Raw genomic sequence first — 15685 nt, forward strand, 5'->3', positions numbered from 1 at the left:
CGGCGCTATGATCGGAGGTGCGGCACTATGATCGGAGGTGCGGCGCGACAATCAGAGACGCGGCGCCATGGTCGGAGATTCGACACAGTGGTCTGAGGTGCGGTCCAACGATAAGAGGCGCGGTGCAGCGATCAGAGCTGCCCAGCAGTAGAGCTGCGGCGCTGCGGTCTGTGCGGCACAGAGGTCATATGTGCGACCCAGTGGTCAAAGGTGCGGAACAGCGGTCAGAGGTGCGATCCAGCGGTCAGAAGTGCGGTCCAGCAGTCAGATGTGCGTCACAGCGGTCAGAGATGCGCACATCGGTCAGAAGTGCGGCACAGCGGTCAGAAGTGCGGCACAGCGATCAGAAGTGCGCAGAGCAGTCAGAAGTGCGGCATAGTGGTCAGAAGTGCGGCATAGTGGTCAGAAGTGCGGCATAGTGGTCAGAAGTGCGGCATAGTGGTCAGAAGTGCTGCACATCGGTCAGAAGTGCGCACATCGGTCAGAAGTGTGCACATCGGTCAGAAGTGTGGCACAGCGGTCAGAAGTGCGGCACAGCAGTCAGAAGGGCAGCACAGCGGTCAGAAGTGCGGCACAGCGGTCAGAAGTGCGGCACAGCAGTCAGAAGTGCGGCACAGCAGTCAGAAGTGCGGCACAGCAGTCAAGTGCAGCACAGCGGTCAGAAGTGCGGCACAGCGGTCAGAAGTGCGGCACAGCAGTTAGAAGTGCAGAACAGTGGTCAGAAGTGCGGCACAGCAGTCAGAAGTGCGGCACAGCAGTCAGAAGTGCGGCACAGCAGTCAGAAGTGCGGCACAACAGTCAGAAGTGCGGCACAGCAGTCAGAAGTGCGACACAGCAGTCAGAAGTGCGGCACAGCGGTCAGAAGTGCGGCACAGCGGTCAGAAGTGCGGCACAGCGGTCAGAAGTGCGGCACAGCGGTCAGAAGTGCGGCACAGCGGTCAGAAGTGCGGCACAGCAGTCAGAAGTGTGGCACAGCGGTCAGAAGTGCGGCACAGCAGTCAGAAGTGTGGCACAGCGGTCAGAAGTGCGGCACAGTGGTCAGAAGTGCGGCACAGCGGTCAGAAGTGCGGCACAGCGGTCAGAAGTGCGGCACAGCGGCCAGAAGTGCGGCACAGCGGTCAGAAGTGCGGCACAGCGGTCAGAAGTGCGGCACAGCGGTCAGAAGTGCGGCACAGCGGTCAGAAGTGCGGCACAGCGGCCAGAAGTGCGGCACAGCAGTCAGAAGTGCGGCACAGCAGTCAGAAGTGCGACACAGCAGTCAGAAGTGCGACACAGCGGTCAGAAGTGCGACACAGCAGTCAGAAGTGCGACACAGCAGTCAGAAGTGCGACACAGCGGTCAGAAGTGCGACACAGCAGACAGAAGTGCGGCACAGCGGTCAGATGTGCGGCACAGCGGCCAGAAGTGCGGCGCTGCTCTCTTTCGTCTTACTCAAGATTCAGAAAATAATTTCCAAACCTCAAGATTATAAACACAAACTGGACGATGTTTCGCTCTTTCCTGGACAATAGTGGCCCAGGACCACAATGGCGATGATCCAGAACCAAAGTGGCGATGGCTCTTAGAGGCGCTGGTCCAGGACCAGAATTTGGCAGTCAGTAGTTTTGTGAGTATTTAGTCTTTTTAAACTAATAATTCTAAGTTCACAATACGCAGACATTGTTTGTTCCTTCTGGTACAGAAGAGTAACTTTAAGTTCTGTATATGTCTGAGATATAGGAAGTTCCGGGGGTCAGTACCCCCGTGGCCCGGTTTCAGACCAGGGCTCCCAGGGGATAACCTGTACAAGCGAAAGGTTGGTTCAAGCAGCATGAAGAACGTAAACATCACAGCCTAGCTGGCCAGGAGTTAACTTTGTAGATGGATGGTTCAAAGAACCGACATGTTGATAAATTAGACACATGTGCAACTCTTGGGTATCTTTATTGAGGAAACGTTTCGCCACACAGTGGCTTCATCAGTCCATACGTAGGAGAAACTTGAAGAACAGGAGGAGAATGAGGTAATCAGTCCCTCAACCTTGAGTCGATGTGTTCAGTCCATCAATCTTGAGTAGAATACGGCATAAGAGCGGAGAAGCAGCTTATAAACCATTTGGCAGGAGAGGTGTAGCAGTCATAGGTGGTGTTACATTTGTTCAATGTGGAAGTAGGTCGTGCCCAAGAATTAGGCAAGCTACTCCGTTATGGAAAACTGGAGGAGATAATAACTAGAACAGAGTATACTACTGACTCCGGCCATACAATAGAGCGGAAAACTAATGTAAGGGACCTGGGAGTAGTAATGTCTGAGGATCTCACTTTCAAGGATCACAACAGTGCCACGATCGCACGTGCAAAGAAAATGATAGGATGGATAATGAGAACTTTCAAAACGAGAGATGCCAAGCCAATGATGATCCTTTTCAAATCACTTGTTCTCTCTAGGCTGGAATACTGCTGTACATTAACATCTCCATTCAAAGCAGGTGAAATCGCAGATCTAGAGAGTGTACAGAGATCCTTTACTGCACGTATAGGTTCTGTCAAGCACCTTAACTACTGGGAACGCTTGGAAGCACTTGACTTGTACTCGCTGGAACGCAGGAGGGAGAGATATATCATAATATACACTTGGAAAATCCTGGAAGGAATGGTCCCAAATCTCTACACAGAAATCACTCCCTACGAAAGTAAAAGACTGGGCAGGCGATGCAAAATGCCCCCAACAGAAAGTAGGGGCGCCATTGGTACACTAAGAGAAAACACCATAAGTGTCCGGGGCCCAAAACTGTTCAACAGCCTCCCATCAAGCATTAGGGGAATTGCCAATAAGCCCCTGGCTGCCTTCAAGAGAGAGCTGGACAGATACCTAAAGTCAGTGCCGGATCAGCCGGGCTGTGGCTCGTACGTTGGACTGCGTGCTGCCAGGAGTAACAGCCTAGTTGATCAGCCCCTGATCCATCGGGAGGCCTGGTCATGGACCGGGCCGCGGGGGCGTTGATTCCCGGAATAACCTCCAGGTAACCTCCAGGTAACCAGGTTCCCCGTACCTTGGTTTATATATGTCTCTGTCCATGTCGAATTTGAGAAAGAGAATTAGAGCTGGTATTGTGCTTTGGAAAACAGTTTTTCACTGTGACAGATTCTGGTGATGGTGGTTCTGAAGTTGGTAAGCAGCTAGTAATACCAGACAGTGCCTCAGCTGGTATGGTGTTGACAAAGTCCTAGAAACAACTGGTACTGGTGATCCTGGTCTGGTAGCTGAAACAGTACTGATGTGGATCTAGAGTCTGCACTAGTTAGGATCCAGCCCACCAAGATTTCAAGTGAATAAAAAGCAGAACTGTGCAAATTCTATGCTTGGGGTATCTGCAGGCATGGACTTTCTGCAAAAATTAATGGGATATGCAATTTTATCCAACCAAAAAAAAAAAAAAAAAAAAATGTGCCCGCGACCTCCTGGTAAAAGATGTGTGACATTCTACCCTGTGTAAACTTTTAACCCTATAATTTGTTATATAACAGTCCACGGAGGTACATCATAATTCATACCTGGAAAATCCTTGAGGGATCAGTCCCAAATCCGCTCACAGAAATATCTCCTTATAAAAGCAAAAGATTCTGCAGACAGTGGAAGATCCCTCCATTGAAAAGCAGGGGCGCCATGAATGTAGTGAGAGAAAACAATAAGTGTCAAGGGTCCAAGGCTCTTCAACAGCCTCCCAGCAAACAAAGTTAAGAAATTAAATATCCATCTGCCCACTCTTCCATTTATCACTTTTTGCATGCATTTTGTATTCTATTTCACAATCATCGGACTTGATAAAGGCTTTTGAAATGTCTTCGATTGTCTTCCACTGAATCCAAGACCACGTCGTAATGGTCCAGTAGTTGTGAGAGGCGAGAGCCACCCTCTTTAAACCAACGCTGCCTTGGGTCGTGTACTTTTTGTCAATCCATTTTTAGAAATCTTTCTTAAAACTCTATCGAAGTTTTTGATAAAGTGGGAAGTCAGTAATGTAGGTCAACAAAAGATTTATAATTACTTTGCTGCCATCTTCGTGTGGTGTGGCACTGTCAGTGGTTCTTTAATGATAGTTAGATGACTTCTATGTCCTGCTTGCATCTGCTTAGAATTTTAAGGCGTGTGATAGGAGTGTCCTGCGATTTTTCATTATACTGAGTTCCATGAGTCAAGGTATGGGGCAGAGTGCCTGGGGCATGCAGTCAATTGTTTCTTCGAAGACAAGAGAGCAATATCGTAAATTTTGGAAATGTTCCCATGCATGGAGATATTCCCATGCATGGGAATATTCCCACCCATGAAAAAGTTACTTGGATTATTGAACTTCAGATTGATTTATAGATCACTAAACACAGATTCCTATTGCGACTTCAGTATTTTATTCATTTCTTCGTTATCGTCAGTGAAGGCTACAAGGGCCCGATACGAGGGCCTGGTGCAAGCAAGGGCCCGCCCGATACGAGGGCCTGGTGCAAGCAAGGGCCCGATACGAGGGTCTGATGCAAGCAAGGGCCCGATACGAGGGCCTGGTGCAAGCAAGGGCCCACCCGATACGAGGGTCTGATGCAAGCAAGGGCCCGATACGAGGGCCTGATGCAAGCAAGGGCCCGCCCGATACGAGGGCCTAGTGGAAGCAAGGGCCCGATACGTGGGCCTGATGCAAGCAAGGGCCCGATACGAGGGCCTGATGCAAGCAAGGGCCCGATACGAGGGCCTGATGCAAGCAAGGGCCCGATACGAGGGCCTGATGCAAGCAAGGGCCCGATACGAGGGTCTGATGCAAGCAAGGGCCCGCCCGATACGAGGGCCTGGTGCAAGCAAGGGCCCGATACGAGGGTCTGATGCAAGCAAGGGCCCGATACGAGGGCCTGATGCAAGCAAGGGCCCGATACGAGGGCCTGATGCAAGCAAGGGCCCGATACGAGGGTCTGATGCAAGCAAGGGCCCGATACGAGGGTCTGATGCAAGCAAGGGCCCGATACGAGGGTCTGATGCAAGCAAGGGCCCGATACGAGGGTCTGATGCAAGCAAGGGCCCGATACGAGGGCCTGGTGCAAGCAAGGGCCCGATACGAGGGTCTGATGCAAGCAAGGGCCCGATACGAGGGTCTGATGCAGGCAAGGGCCCGATACGAGGGCCTGGTGCAAGCAAGGGCCCGATACGAGGGCCTGATGCAAGCAAGGGCCCGATACGAGGGTCTGATGCAAGCAAGGGCCCGATAAGAGGGTCTGATGCAAGCAAGGGCCCGATACGAGTGTCTTATGCAAGCAAGGCCCGCCTGATACAAGGGCCTGATGCAAGCAAGGGCCCGATACGAGGGTCTGATGCAAGCAAGGGCCCGATACAAGGGCCTGATGCAAGCAAGGGCCCGATACGAGGGCCTGATGCAAGCAAGGGCCCGATACGAGGGTCTGATGCAAGCAAGGGCCCGATACGAGGGTCTGATGCAAGCAAGGGCCCGATACGAGTGTCTTATGCAAGCAAGGCCCGCCTGATACAAGGGCCTGATGCAAGCAAGGGCCCGATACGAGGGTCTGATGCAAGCAAGGGCCCGATACAAGGGCCTGATGCAAGCAAGGGCCCGATACGAGGGCCTGATGCAAGCAAGGGCCCGATACGAGGGTCTGATGCAAGCAAGGGCCCGATACGAGGGTCTGATGCAAGCAAGGGCCCGATACGAGGGTCTGATGCAAGCAAGGGCCCGATACGAGGGTCTGATGCAAGCAAGGGCCCGATACGAGGGCCTGGTGCAAGCAAGGGCCCGATACGAGTGTCTTATGCAAGCAAGGCCCGCCTGATACAAGGGCCTGATGCAAGCAAGGGCCCGATACGAGGGTCTGATGCAAGCAAGGGCCCGATACGAGGTTCTGATGCAAGCAAGGCCCGCCTGATACAAGGGCCTGATGCAAGCAAGGGCCCGATACGAGGGCCTGATGCAAGCAAGGGCCCGATACGAGGGTCTGATGCAAGCAAGGGCCCGATACGAGGGCCTGATGCAAGCAAGGGCCAGATACGAGGGCCTGATGCAAGCAAGGGCCCGCCAGATACGAGGGCCTGATGCAAGCAAGGGCCCGATACGAGGGCCCGATGCAAGCAAGGGCACGCCCGATACGAGGGTCTGATGCAAGCAAGGGCCCGCCAGATACGAGGGCCTGATGGAAGCAAGGCCCGCCTGATACGAGGGCCTGATGCAAGCAAGGGCACGCCCGATACGAGGGCCTGATGCAAGCAAGGGCCCGCCAGATACGAGGGCCTGATGGAAGCAAGGCCCGCCTGATACGAGGGCCTGATGCAAGCAAGGGCACGCCCGATACGAGGGCCTGATGCAAGCAAGGGCACGCCCGATACGAGGGCCTGATGCAAGCAAGGGCCTGCCAGATACGAGGGCCTGATGCAAGCAAGGGCACGCCAGATACGAGGGCCTGATGCAAGCAAGGGCACGCCAGATACAAGGGCCTGATGCAAGCAAGGGCACGCCAGATACGAGGGCCTGATGCAAGCAAGGGCACGCCAGATACGAGGGCCTGATGCAAGCAAGGGCACGCCAGATACGAGGGCCTGATGCAAGCAAGGGCACGCCAGATACGAGGGCCTGATGCAAGCAAGGGCACGCCAGATACGAGGGCCTGATGCAAGCAAGGGCACGCCAGATACGAGGGCCTGATGCAAGCAAGGGCACGCCAGATACGAGGGCCTGATGCAAGCAAGGGCACGCCAGATACGAGGGCCTGATGTAAGCAAGGGCACGCCAGATACGAGGGCCTGATGCAAGCAAGGGCACGCCAGATACGATGGCCTGATGCAAGCAAGGGCCCGCCAGATACGATGGCCTGATGCAAGGGCCCGATATAAGTGTCTGGTGCTAGATGTGATTTTTACCATAGATATTGCGCATAAGAAAAAAAATATTTTGGATTTTTTTCAATTTCAGTTATATTTTTTTTGCTTGCTCTATCTCCTGGCCCCTGTGTGACTCTCGTTCATTCTGAACTTAAAGTTTCTTATTGTCTAGCCAAAGGCTCTGTCATTCCATATAACATTAATAGTAATAATAATAGTAATAATAATAGTAATAATAATGATAATAATAATAATAGTAACATTAATAATGATAATTAATAATAATATGAATAATAATAAAATTAATAATCATCGTAAAATAATCGTAATAAAATAACAACAGTAACAATAATAATAATAATAATAATAGTAATAATAATAATAATAATAATAATAATAATAATATTAATAATTATAATAATAAAATTAATAATGATAATGTAATAATAATAATATAAATAATAAAACAATGATATAAATAATAATAAAACAATAATAATAATAATAATTAATAATAATAATAATAATAATTAATAATAATAATAATAATAATTAATAATAATAATAATAGTAATAATAATAATAATAATAATAATTAATAATAATAATAATAATTAATAATAATAATAATAATAATAATAATAATAATAATAATAATAATAATAATAATAATAATAATTAATAATAATATTATTAATAATAATAATAATTAATAATAATAATAATAATAATAATAATAATAATAATTAATAATAATAATAATAATAATAATAATTAATAATAATAATAATAATAATAATTAATAATAATAATAATAGTAATAATAATAATAATAATAATAATTAATAATAATAATAATAATAATAATAATAATAATAATAATAATAATAATTAATAATAATATTATTAATAATAATAATAATTAATAATAATAATAATAATAATAATAATAATAATAATAAAGGAAGAGCGATGTTTTAACAAACATTATGATCCGTCATTGTGAGTGGTGTTGCCAGGTGCTAATTAATCTAACATGCAATCCCGTATTTGCAAGGCTTAGAGATGTTTGTGATTTACACCGCATCTCTAACTTCTAGTTTTCCAGTTTCGCGTCACTATGAAACCATCTTCAGGAACTGTCGAGAGTCCTCGTCCGATGGAGACCGAAATTTCTCGGTTATTTATGTGCGAGGTTGTCACCAGACCAGCTTGATCCAGGACCAGACACTGTGGGGGAAGGAAAACTCTCGAGACCCATCTAAGGTAGAGTTATGCGGGCACGAATCGTCGTGTCTTCCATCCCTCGTGAAGCGAGATGTCTAACCACTGCATGTCGGGATGTCAAAAGTACGTTTTTTTTTTTTGACAGCTTCCTGTACACACGGTTAGAGGGACTGCTCCTTAATCTGCACACAGAAATCTGTCCCTACGAAAGCAAAAGACTTGGCTGGTGATGCAACATATCCCCAGTGAATAGTAGAAGTACCATTATTACACTAAGAGAAAGCATAATAAATGTCAGAGGCCCAAGACTGTTCGCCCACCTCCCACCAGCCATAAGGGGAATTGCCAATAGACCCCTGGTTGTCTTCAAGAGGTAGCTGGACAGATACCTAAAGTCAGTGCCGGATCAGCCAGGCTGATTAGGCTAGGTTATGTTATGTTAGGTAAAGTTTGGTTAGATAAGGTAAAGTTAGGTTAGGTTAGGTTAGCTAAGGTGAAGCTAGGTTAGTTAAACGTTGGATAAACAAACCTAACCAACTGTAAAATGTATAAACGCTAAAAAGAAACAACAATACACAAAGACCAGACTACTTTGTTGAAGAAACAAAAGATCTTAGTACCTGTCTGTAAAACTGCTGTCTAGGCGCCTGCTGTCTGTGTTCTACACTAGTAGGGCACGACTCCTGTCGAACAACATATTGTATTTTCCCACTTGTATAACAGGATAGTAATGTATGTTTGGATGACTACTGTCTAGGAACTACTATCTGTGTTTTACACTCGTGGACCAGACAGGATGGTTGCACCTCACTAGATGATTACATCTCACTGGGTTGTTGTTCCCTATCATTCTGGCACTCTCGTACTTACACATCGGACATATGCAACTCACTAGCCGAAACCACATGAAGAAACCACCAGCGCTGCTCTGTAAGGACTCTCAGATGGCACTCTCAGTTAACAGATTGGTCTGCCTTGATAGGCAGACACGCAGACAGGGTTCACTTTTGATAACACTACTGCTCCAACACACTTACTCTAACTGGCCTCCTCGCTGAAGGTCCCACTCTTGATGCAGGTTCTCTGACTTTTTTTTTTTTTTATCAGGAACTAACCTATTGCACAATTTTTTTTTTTACTTTTGCACTAACCCCCACCTCCGCTAACCTCTTCCATCACGCATCCCTACCCTCGCACACCCCTACCCTTGCACGCTCCTACCTTTGCACATCCCTACCCTTGCACGGCCCTACCTTTGCACATCCCTACCCTTGCACGTCCCTATCCTTGCACATACCTACCCAAGCACACTCCTACCCTTTCTCACCCCTACCCTAGCACACTTCTACCCTCACACCCCTAGTTTTCACTCACTCCTAACTTTCACACATTCCTGCATTTGCACATCCTATCCGACAGAGCTGTATGATCCTTGCGGATTTATTGCCTAAATTTATTATTATTAACAAATTATTATTATTATTATTATTATTATTATTATTATTATTATTATTATTTTTATTATTATTATTATTATTATCATTCTCTACCAATCTATTACATAAGAAAAGATTGAAAACCCACTTTCATTTCTTTCTGAAGGCGGTTAAGAACAAAGAGAAAGTTTAATTTAGACAGAGGATGACGTTTCTTGTGCAAATGGAGACGAAGAGTCACAGAACTTAACACACGTCCAGACAAACTCAAAAAAAGAAATACAGATATGAGAAGAAAACACTGAGCTAAAACTGAATGTCAAGAATAACTCGAGAGAGACAAAGGAAAAAAAATCAGTGTATTCAAGAACATCCGAAATACACTGATTTTTTTTCCTTTGTCTCTCTCGAGTTATTCTTGACATTCAGTGTTTTCTTCTCATATCTGTATTTCTTTTTTTTGAGTTTGTCTGGACGTGTGTTAAGTTCTGTGACTCTTCGTCTCCATTTGCACAAGAAACGTCATCCTCTGTCTAAATTAAACTTTCTCTTTGTTCTTAACCGCCTTCAGAAAGAAATGAAAGTGGGTTTTCAATCTTTTCTTATGTAATAGATTGGTAGAGAATGATAATAATAATAATAATAATAATAATAATAATAATAATAATAATAATAATAATAATAATAATAATAATAATAATAATACTTCATTAATAATAATAATAATAATAATAATAATAATAATAATAATAATAATAATAATAATAATAATAATAATAATAATAATAATAATAATAATAATAATAATAATAATAATAATAATAATAATAATAATAATAATACTTCATTAATAATAATAATAATAATAATAATAATACTTCATAATTAATAATAATAATAATAATAATAATAATAATAATAATAATAATAATAATACTTCATTAATAATAATAATAATAATAATAATAATAATAATAATAATAATAATAATAATTATAATACTTCATTAATAATAATAAATTTAGGCAGTAAATCCGCAAGGATTATACAGCTCTGGCGGAAAGGATGTGCAAATGCAGGAATGAGTGAAAGTTAAGAATGAGTGAAAGTTAAGAATGAGTGAAAATCGAAAGCAAAGACCCACAGGTTAGCTTAGGTAAGTTATGTCAGGAAACAGGACAAGTGTTTCCTGACGTGGGTCTGAGTCTGACCATGTTCCCAGTACAACAGGACGGAATGCAACTCTACAGAGCGTACATTTTTTTTTTCCATTACCCGAACACTGGGAGGATGTTGCAGGGGTCAACGCCCCCGCGGCGACCCGGCCTATTACCGGTCAGTTTTCTGTGTTACAATAATTTAATAATGAAGAAGCACAATGAAATATATTTTTTTCGTTAGGTTCAGAATGATTTTGTCGAAATTATTGCATACACAAATTTTCACTTGTCCTATATGGCAAGATGAACGTTGCTATTTAAGCCAAGATCCCAAGTTCTGCCTATTCGGCACGACATATATATATATATATATATATATATATATATATATATATATATATATATATATATATATATATATATATATATATATATATATATATATATATATATATATATTTATATTTTTTTTTTATAATAAATATAGGATGGGGTCCACCTCTGGTGTAAATTGTGGGACCCATAGCCTCGGAGAAGTGCATAAAAAGGCTTCAAGGAAGAATATATATATATATATATATATATATATATATATATATATATATATATATATATATATATATATATATACACGCAATTTATGTGTTTTGGTTAAAACTCACCTACTGGACGTGAGTCATTAAGATAGTAAATCATCTGTATACAAAACATACAGAATTATTTAATCTGTAGGTACGTACACTGAAGGTGTGCACACTGAGGGTGTGTACATTGTACATGTACACCCAGGTACATGTTTCTCTGCATTTCTGTCACTTACTCTTCTTAACATCATTTCAACTTTCAGTACAGTATAAAAAGTTGCATTTTAGTATGGAATACTAAGTACAGTGTGGAAATACGTACACTTCAGTATAGTATAAAAATATACAATTCAGAGTAGAATAACATACGTTTCATTATACATAGTAACACTTGTGTCAGTATAGTCAAAGAATTTAGTGACGTTTGATATACCTGGAGTCTACCTGTAGGATGTTTTGGAGGTCAACGCCCCCCCCGGGGCTTGGTCCATGACCAGGCCTCCCGGTAGATCAGGGACTGATCAAACAGGCTGTTACTGCTTACCGCATGAACCACAGCCCAGTTCCCTCTTGAAGTCATATATGGGTCCATTAGTAATCCCATTTATGTATGACGGGAGGGTGTTGAATAGTCTTGGCTCCCTGACACTTACTGTGATGTCTCTCCGTGCACTTATGGTGTGTGTAGATTTGGGATCAGTCCCTCTAGGATTTTTCCAGGTGTAAATTATAGTGCATCTTTCTCGCCTGCATTTTAAGGAGCACAGATCAAGGGACTTCAAACATTGCTAGTAATTAAGATGTTTGAAAGTACTTATACGTGCAGTGAAGGCTCTCTGTATAGTCCCCAGATCTGCAGTTTCGCCCACCTTGAAAGGGGCCGTTAGTGACTCCAGCAAAAAAGCGCCAGCCTTCTTGCCAGTGCTCCACATTCTTCACAACCACGGTGCTCTTCACACCAACACCAAGGCTGAGGGACTGATTACCTCATCTTTTGTATATAGTTCTACTGTCTTCAAATTATGTCCTAGAATTTGTATTGATAAAGCCACTGGATGGCGAAACGTCTGCATTAAAGATACCCAGATGTTACATTTGTGTCTAATTGTCAGCAATATTCCAGCCTAGAGAGAACAAGTAACTTAAAGAGGAACATGACTGGCTTGGCATCCCTTGATTTAAAGGTTGTCATTATCATTTTCTTTGATTTAAAAGTTGCCATTATCATTTTCCTCGCATTTGTGGCAATGACAGTAATTTCATAAGTTCTAGGGTTAAAACGTGACTGGCCTTCCGGGTCAACCAGACTGTTGCTGCCAGCGCCCTGCATGGCCAGCTCATTACACCCTAACTTAACAAATTAAAATAAAATATCATTTGCTTATCAAACAATAGCAACAGGCTGGCGGATCAGGCAGGCTGGGAAGCGCTAACCTGAAGACGTCATACAGCACCTAATTAAGGGATCAAGAGTCTTTTTACCCTGGTAACTTACCAAAGTTCTTCTCATTGCAGATGCCGCTTACTTGGACCTGGATGGACTGTCAGTAAAAGGTCAGTTGTTATGGCTCACTGGCACTTTCTCAGGGAAAGTTCCACTGTGACCTGTGTTATACAGGAATTGCCACTATAACTGCGTGTGTTATAGAAGAAGGTACTTCCTGTGTTATGAAGGAGGGTGCTTTCTGTGTTATGAAAGGCACTTTCTGTGTTGTAAAGGGCACTTTTATGTTGTAAAGGGCACTTTCTTATTGTAAAGGCACTTTCTGAGTTGTATATGGCACTTTTTGTGTTATGAAGAGGCTTCCTGTGTTGTAAAGGTCCCTTTCTGTGTTATAAAGGGCACTTTCTGAGTTTTGGAGGAGAATACTTTCTGCGTTATAGAGGAGGGCACTTTCTGTGTTATAAAGGGCGCTTTCTGTGTTATAAAAGGTCACTTTCTGTCTTACAAGGGGCACTTTCTGTATTATAAAGGTCACTTTCTGTGTTATAAAGGTCACTTTCTGTGCTACAAAGGGCACTTTCTGAGTTTTAGAGGAGAGTACTTTTCGTGTCATAGAGGAGGGCACTTTCTATGTTATAGGGGACTGTAGTGTAATAACCACTATATACTGGGAACGGTAGTATACTGAGTACTATACCTGAAACATGAAATGTAGACGAGGAAATTTTTAACGGTATCTATTGAAGAGGACCTCAGTTAGAGGTCTAAAATGTACAGCCTTTTTTCATGCTTTGGTACATTGATATCTCGAAAGGCGCTTAATGGTTGACGTATTTGGAATATATATGCGCCGAGATATATACCTGTAAGTGCATATTCACTGTAATAAACACACTGCAGTGTATATACACTGCAATAAACACACTGCAGTGTATATTCACTATAATAAACACTTGCAGTGTATATACACTGTATTAAACACACTGCAGTGTATATGCAATGAATAATATACTTCCGGGTTTATGTATACTGAGAGATATACCTGAACACCATGTAGCAACACTCACCACTACTGTAACAACACTCACCACTACTGTAACAACACTCACCGCTACTGTAACAACACTCACCACTACTGTAGCAACACTCACCACTACTGTAACAACACTCACCACTACTGTAACAACACTCACCACTACTGTAACAACACTCACCACTACTGTAACAACACTCACCACTACTGTAACAACACTCACCACTACTGTAACAACACTCATCACTACTGTAACAACACTCACCACTACTGTAACAACACTCACCACTACTGTAACAACACTCACCACTACTGTAACAACACTCACCACTGCTGTAACAACACTCATCACTACTGTAACAACACTCACCACTACTGTAACAACACTCACCACTACTGTAACAACACTCATCACTACTGTAACAACACTCACCACTACTGTAACAACACTCACCACTACTGTAACAACACTCACCACTACTGTAACAACACTCACCACTACTGTAACAACACTCACCACTACTGTAACAACACTCACCACTACTGTAACAACACTCACCACTACTGTAACAACACTCATCACTACTGTAACAACACTCACCACTACTGTAACAACACTCACCACTACTGTAACAACACTCACCACTACTGTAACAACACTCACCACTACTGTAACAACACTCATCACTACTGTAACAACACTCACCACTACTGTAACAACACTCACCACTACTGTAACAACACTCACCACTACTGTAACAACACTCATCACTACTGTAACAACACTCACCACTACTGTAACAACACTCACCACTACTGTAACAACACTCACCACTACTGTAACAACACTCACCACTACTGTAACAACACTCATCACTACTGTAACAACACTCACCACTACTGTAACAACACTCACCACTACTGTAACAACACTCATCACTACTGTAACAACACTCACCACTACTGTAACAACACTCACCACTACTGTAACAACACTCATCACTACTGTAACAACACTCACCACTACTGTAACAACACTCACCACTACTGTAACAACACTCACCACTACTGTAACAACACTCACCGCTACTGTAACAACACTCACCACTTCTGTAACACTCACCACTACTGTAACAACACTCACCGCTACTGTAACAACACTCACCACTACTGTAACACTCTCCACTACTGTAACAATACTACCGCTACTGTAACAACACTCACCACTACACAACAACCATTCCCACTACATAACAACCCTACCCACTACATAACCCTACCCACTACATAACCCTACCCACTACATAACAACCCTACCCACTACAAAACAACCATTCCCACTACATAACAATCCTACCCACTACATAACTCTTCCCACTACATAATCCTCCCCACTAATGTAACAACCCGCCCCCACTAACTACCGTGGGCCAGTAAACGCCAGTAACGCCCACCAAATTGGCAGTTAAGTTTGGCTGAGGGATCGAGGTGGTCTCCAGGGACCTGGTCCTGTCGGCGAGACCTTTTTCCAATAACCTGCCGTCAGTCAGTGTGATGGTCTGCCACGCTCTGGCAGACCATCCTTTTTATTGTCTGCGGCTCCTCGGGAAGTCGGTGAAGAGCTCTTATTCCAAGGAAGTTGACTTACTTTTCCCTTCCTTGTAATTCTTCTGTCACATTAAGTGTAAGAGGACCAGGACTCATCATTGCCCTCCCTTCGCGCATAAGGTGGAGTACCAACAGATCTCTGGCTGTTCTCAGGAGGAAACGTGATAATTTCCTGTATCCAATCTTTCATAAGCTGATGTGTGGTACATACGCTGGACTCTGCGAAGCCAACACTAACAGCCTAGTCGATCAGGCCAGCAATCGGGGGCAGGGGGTGTTGACCCCTGCAAGTGGCGTAGAACAACGTTACAATAAGGCTTAAGAATTTCACATTAATACCCTCGTAT

The 15685-nt window shown here is 43.6% G+C and overlaps 1 protein-coding gene across 1 annotated transcript in view; it reads left to right on the forward strand.

Moving 5' to 3' along the window:
• LOC128699120 (homeobox protein CHOX-CAD-like) overlaps positions 1 to 15685 on the forward strand; it is a 126179-nt gene that overhangs the window by 15577 nt on the left and 94917 nt on the right. The window contains exon 2 of the mRNA XM_053791644.2: positions 12769 to 12807. Within this exon, the coding sequence (XP_053647619.1) occupies positions 12769 to 12807 (39 nt within the window). The remainder of the gene's footprint in view (positions 1 to 12768; positions 12808 to 15685) is intronic.

The sequence above is a fragment of the Cherax quadricarinatus genome, chromosome 54 (genome assembly GCF_038502225.1).
Source record: "Cherax quadricarinatus isolate ZL_2023a chromosome 54, ASM3850222v1, whole genome shotgun sequence".
Lineage (NCBI taxonomy): Eukaryota > Metazoa > Arthropoda > Malacostraca > Decapoda > Parastacidae > Cherax > Cherax quadricarinatus.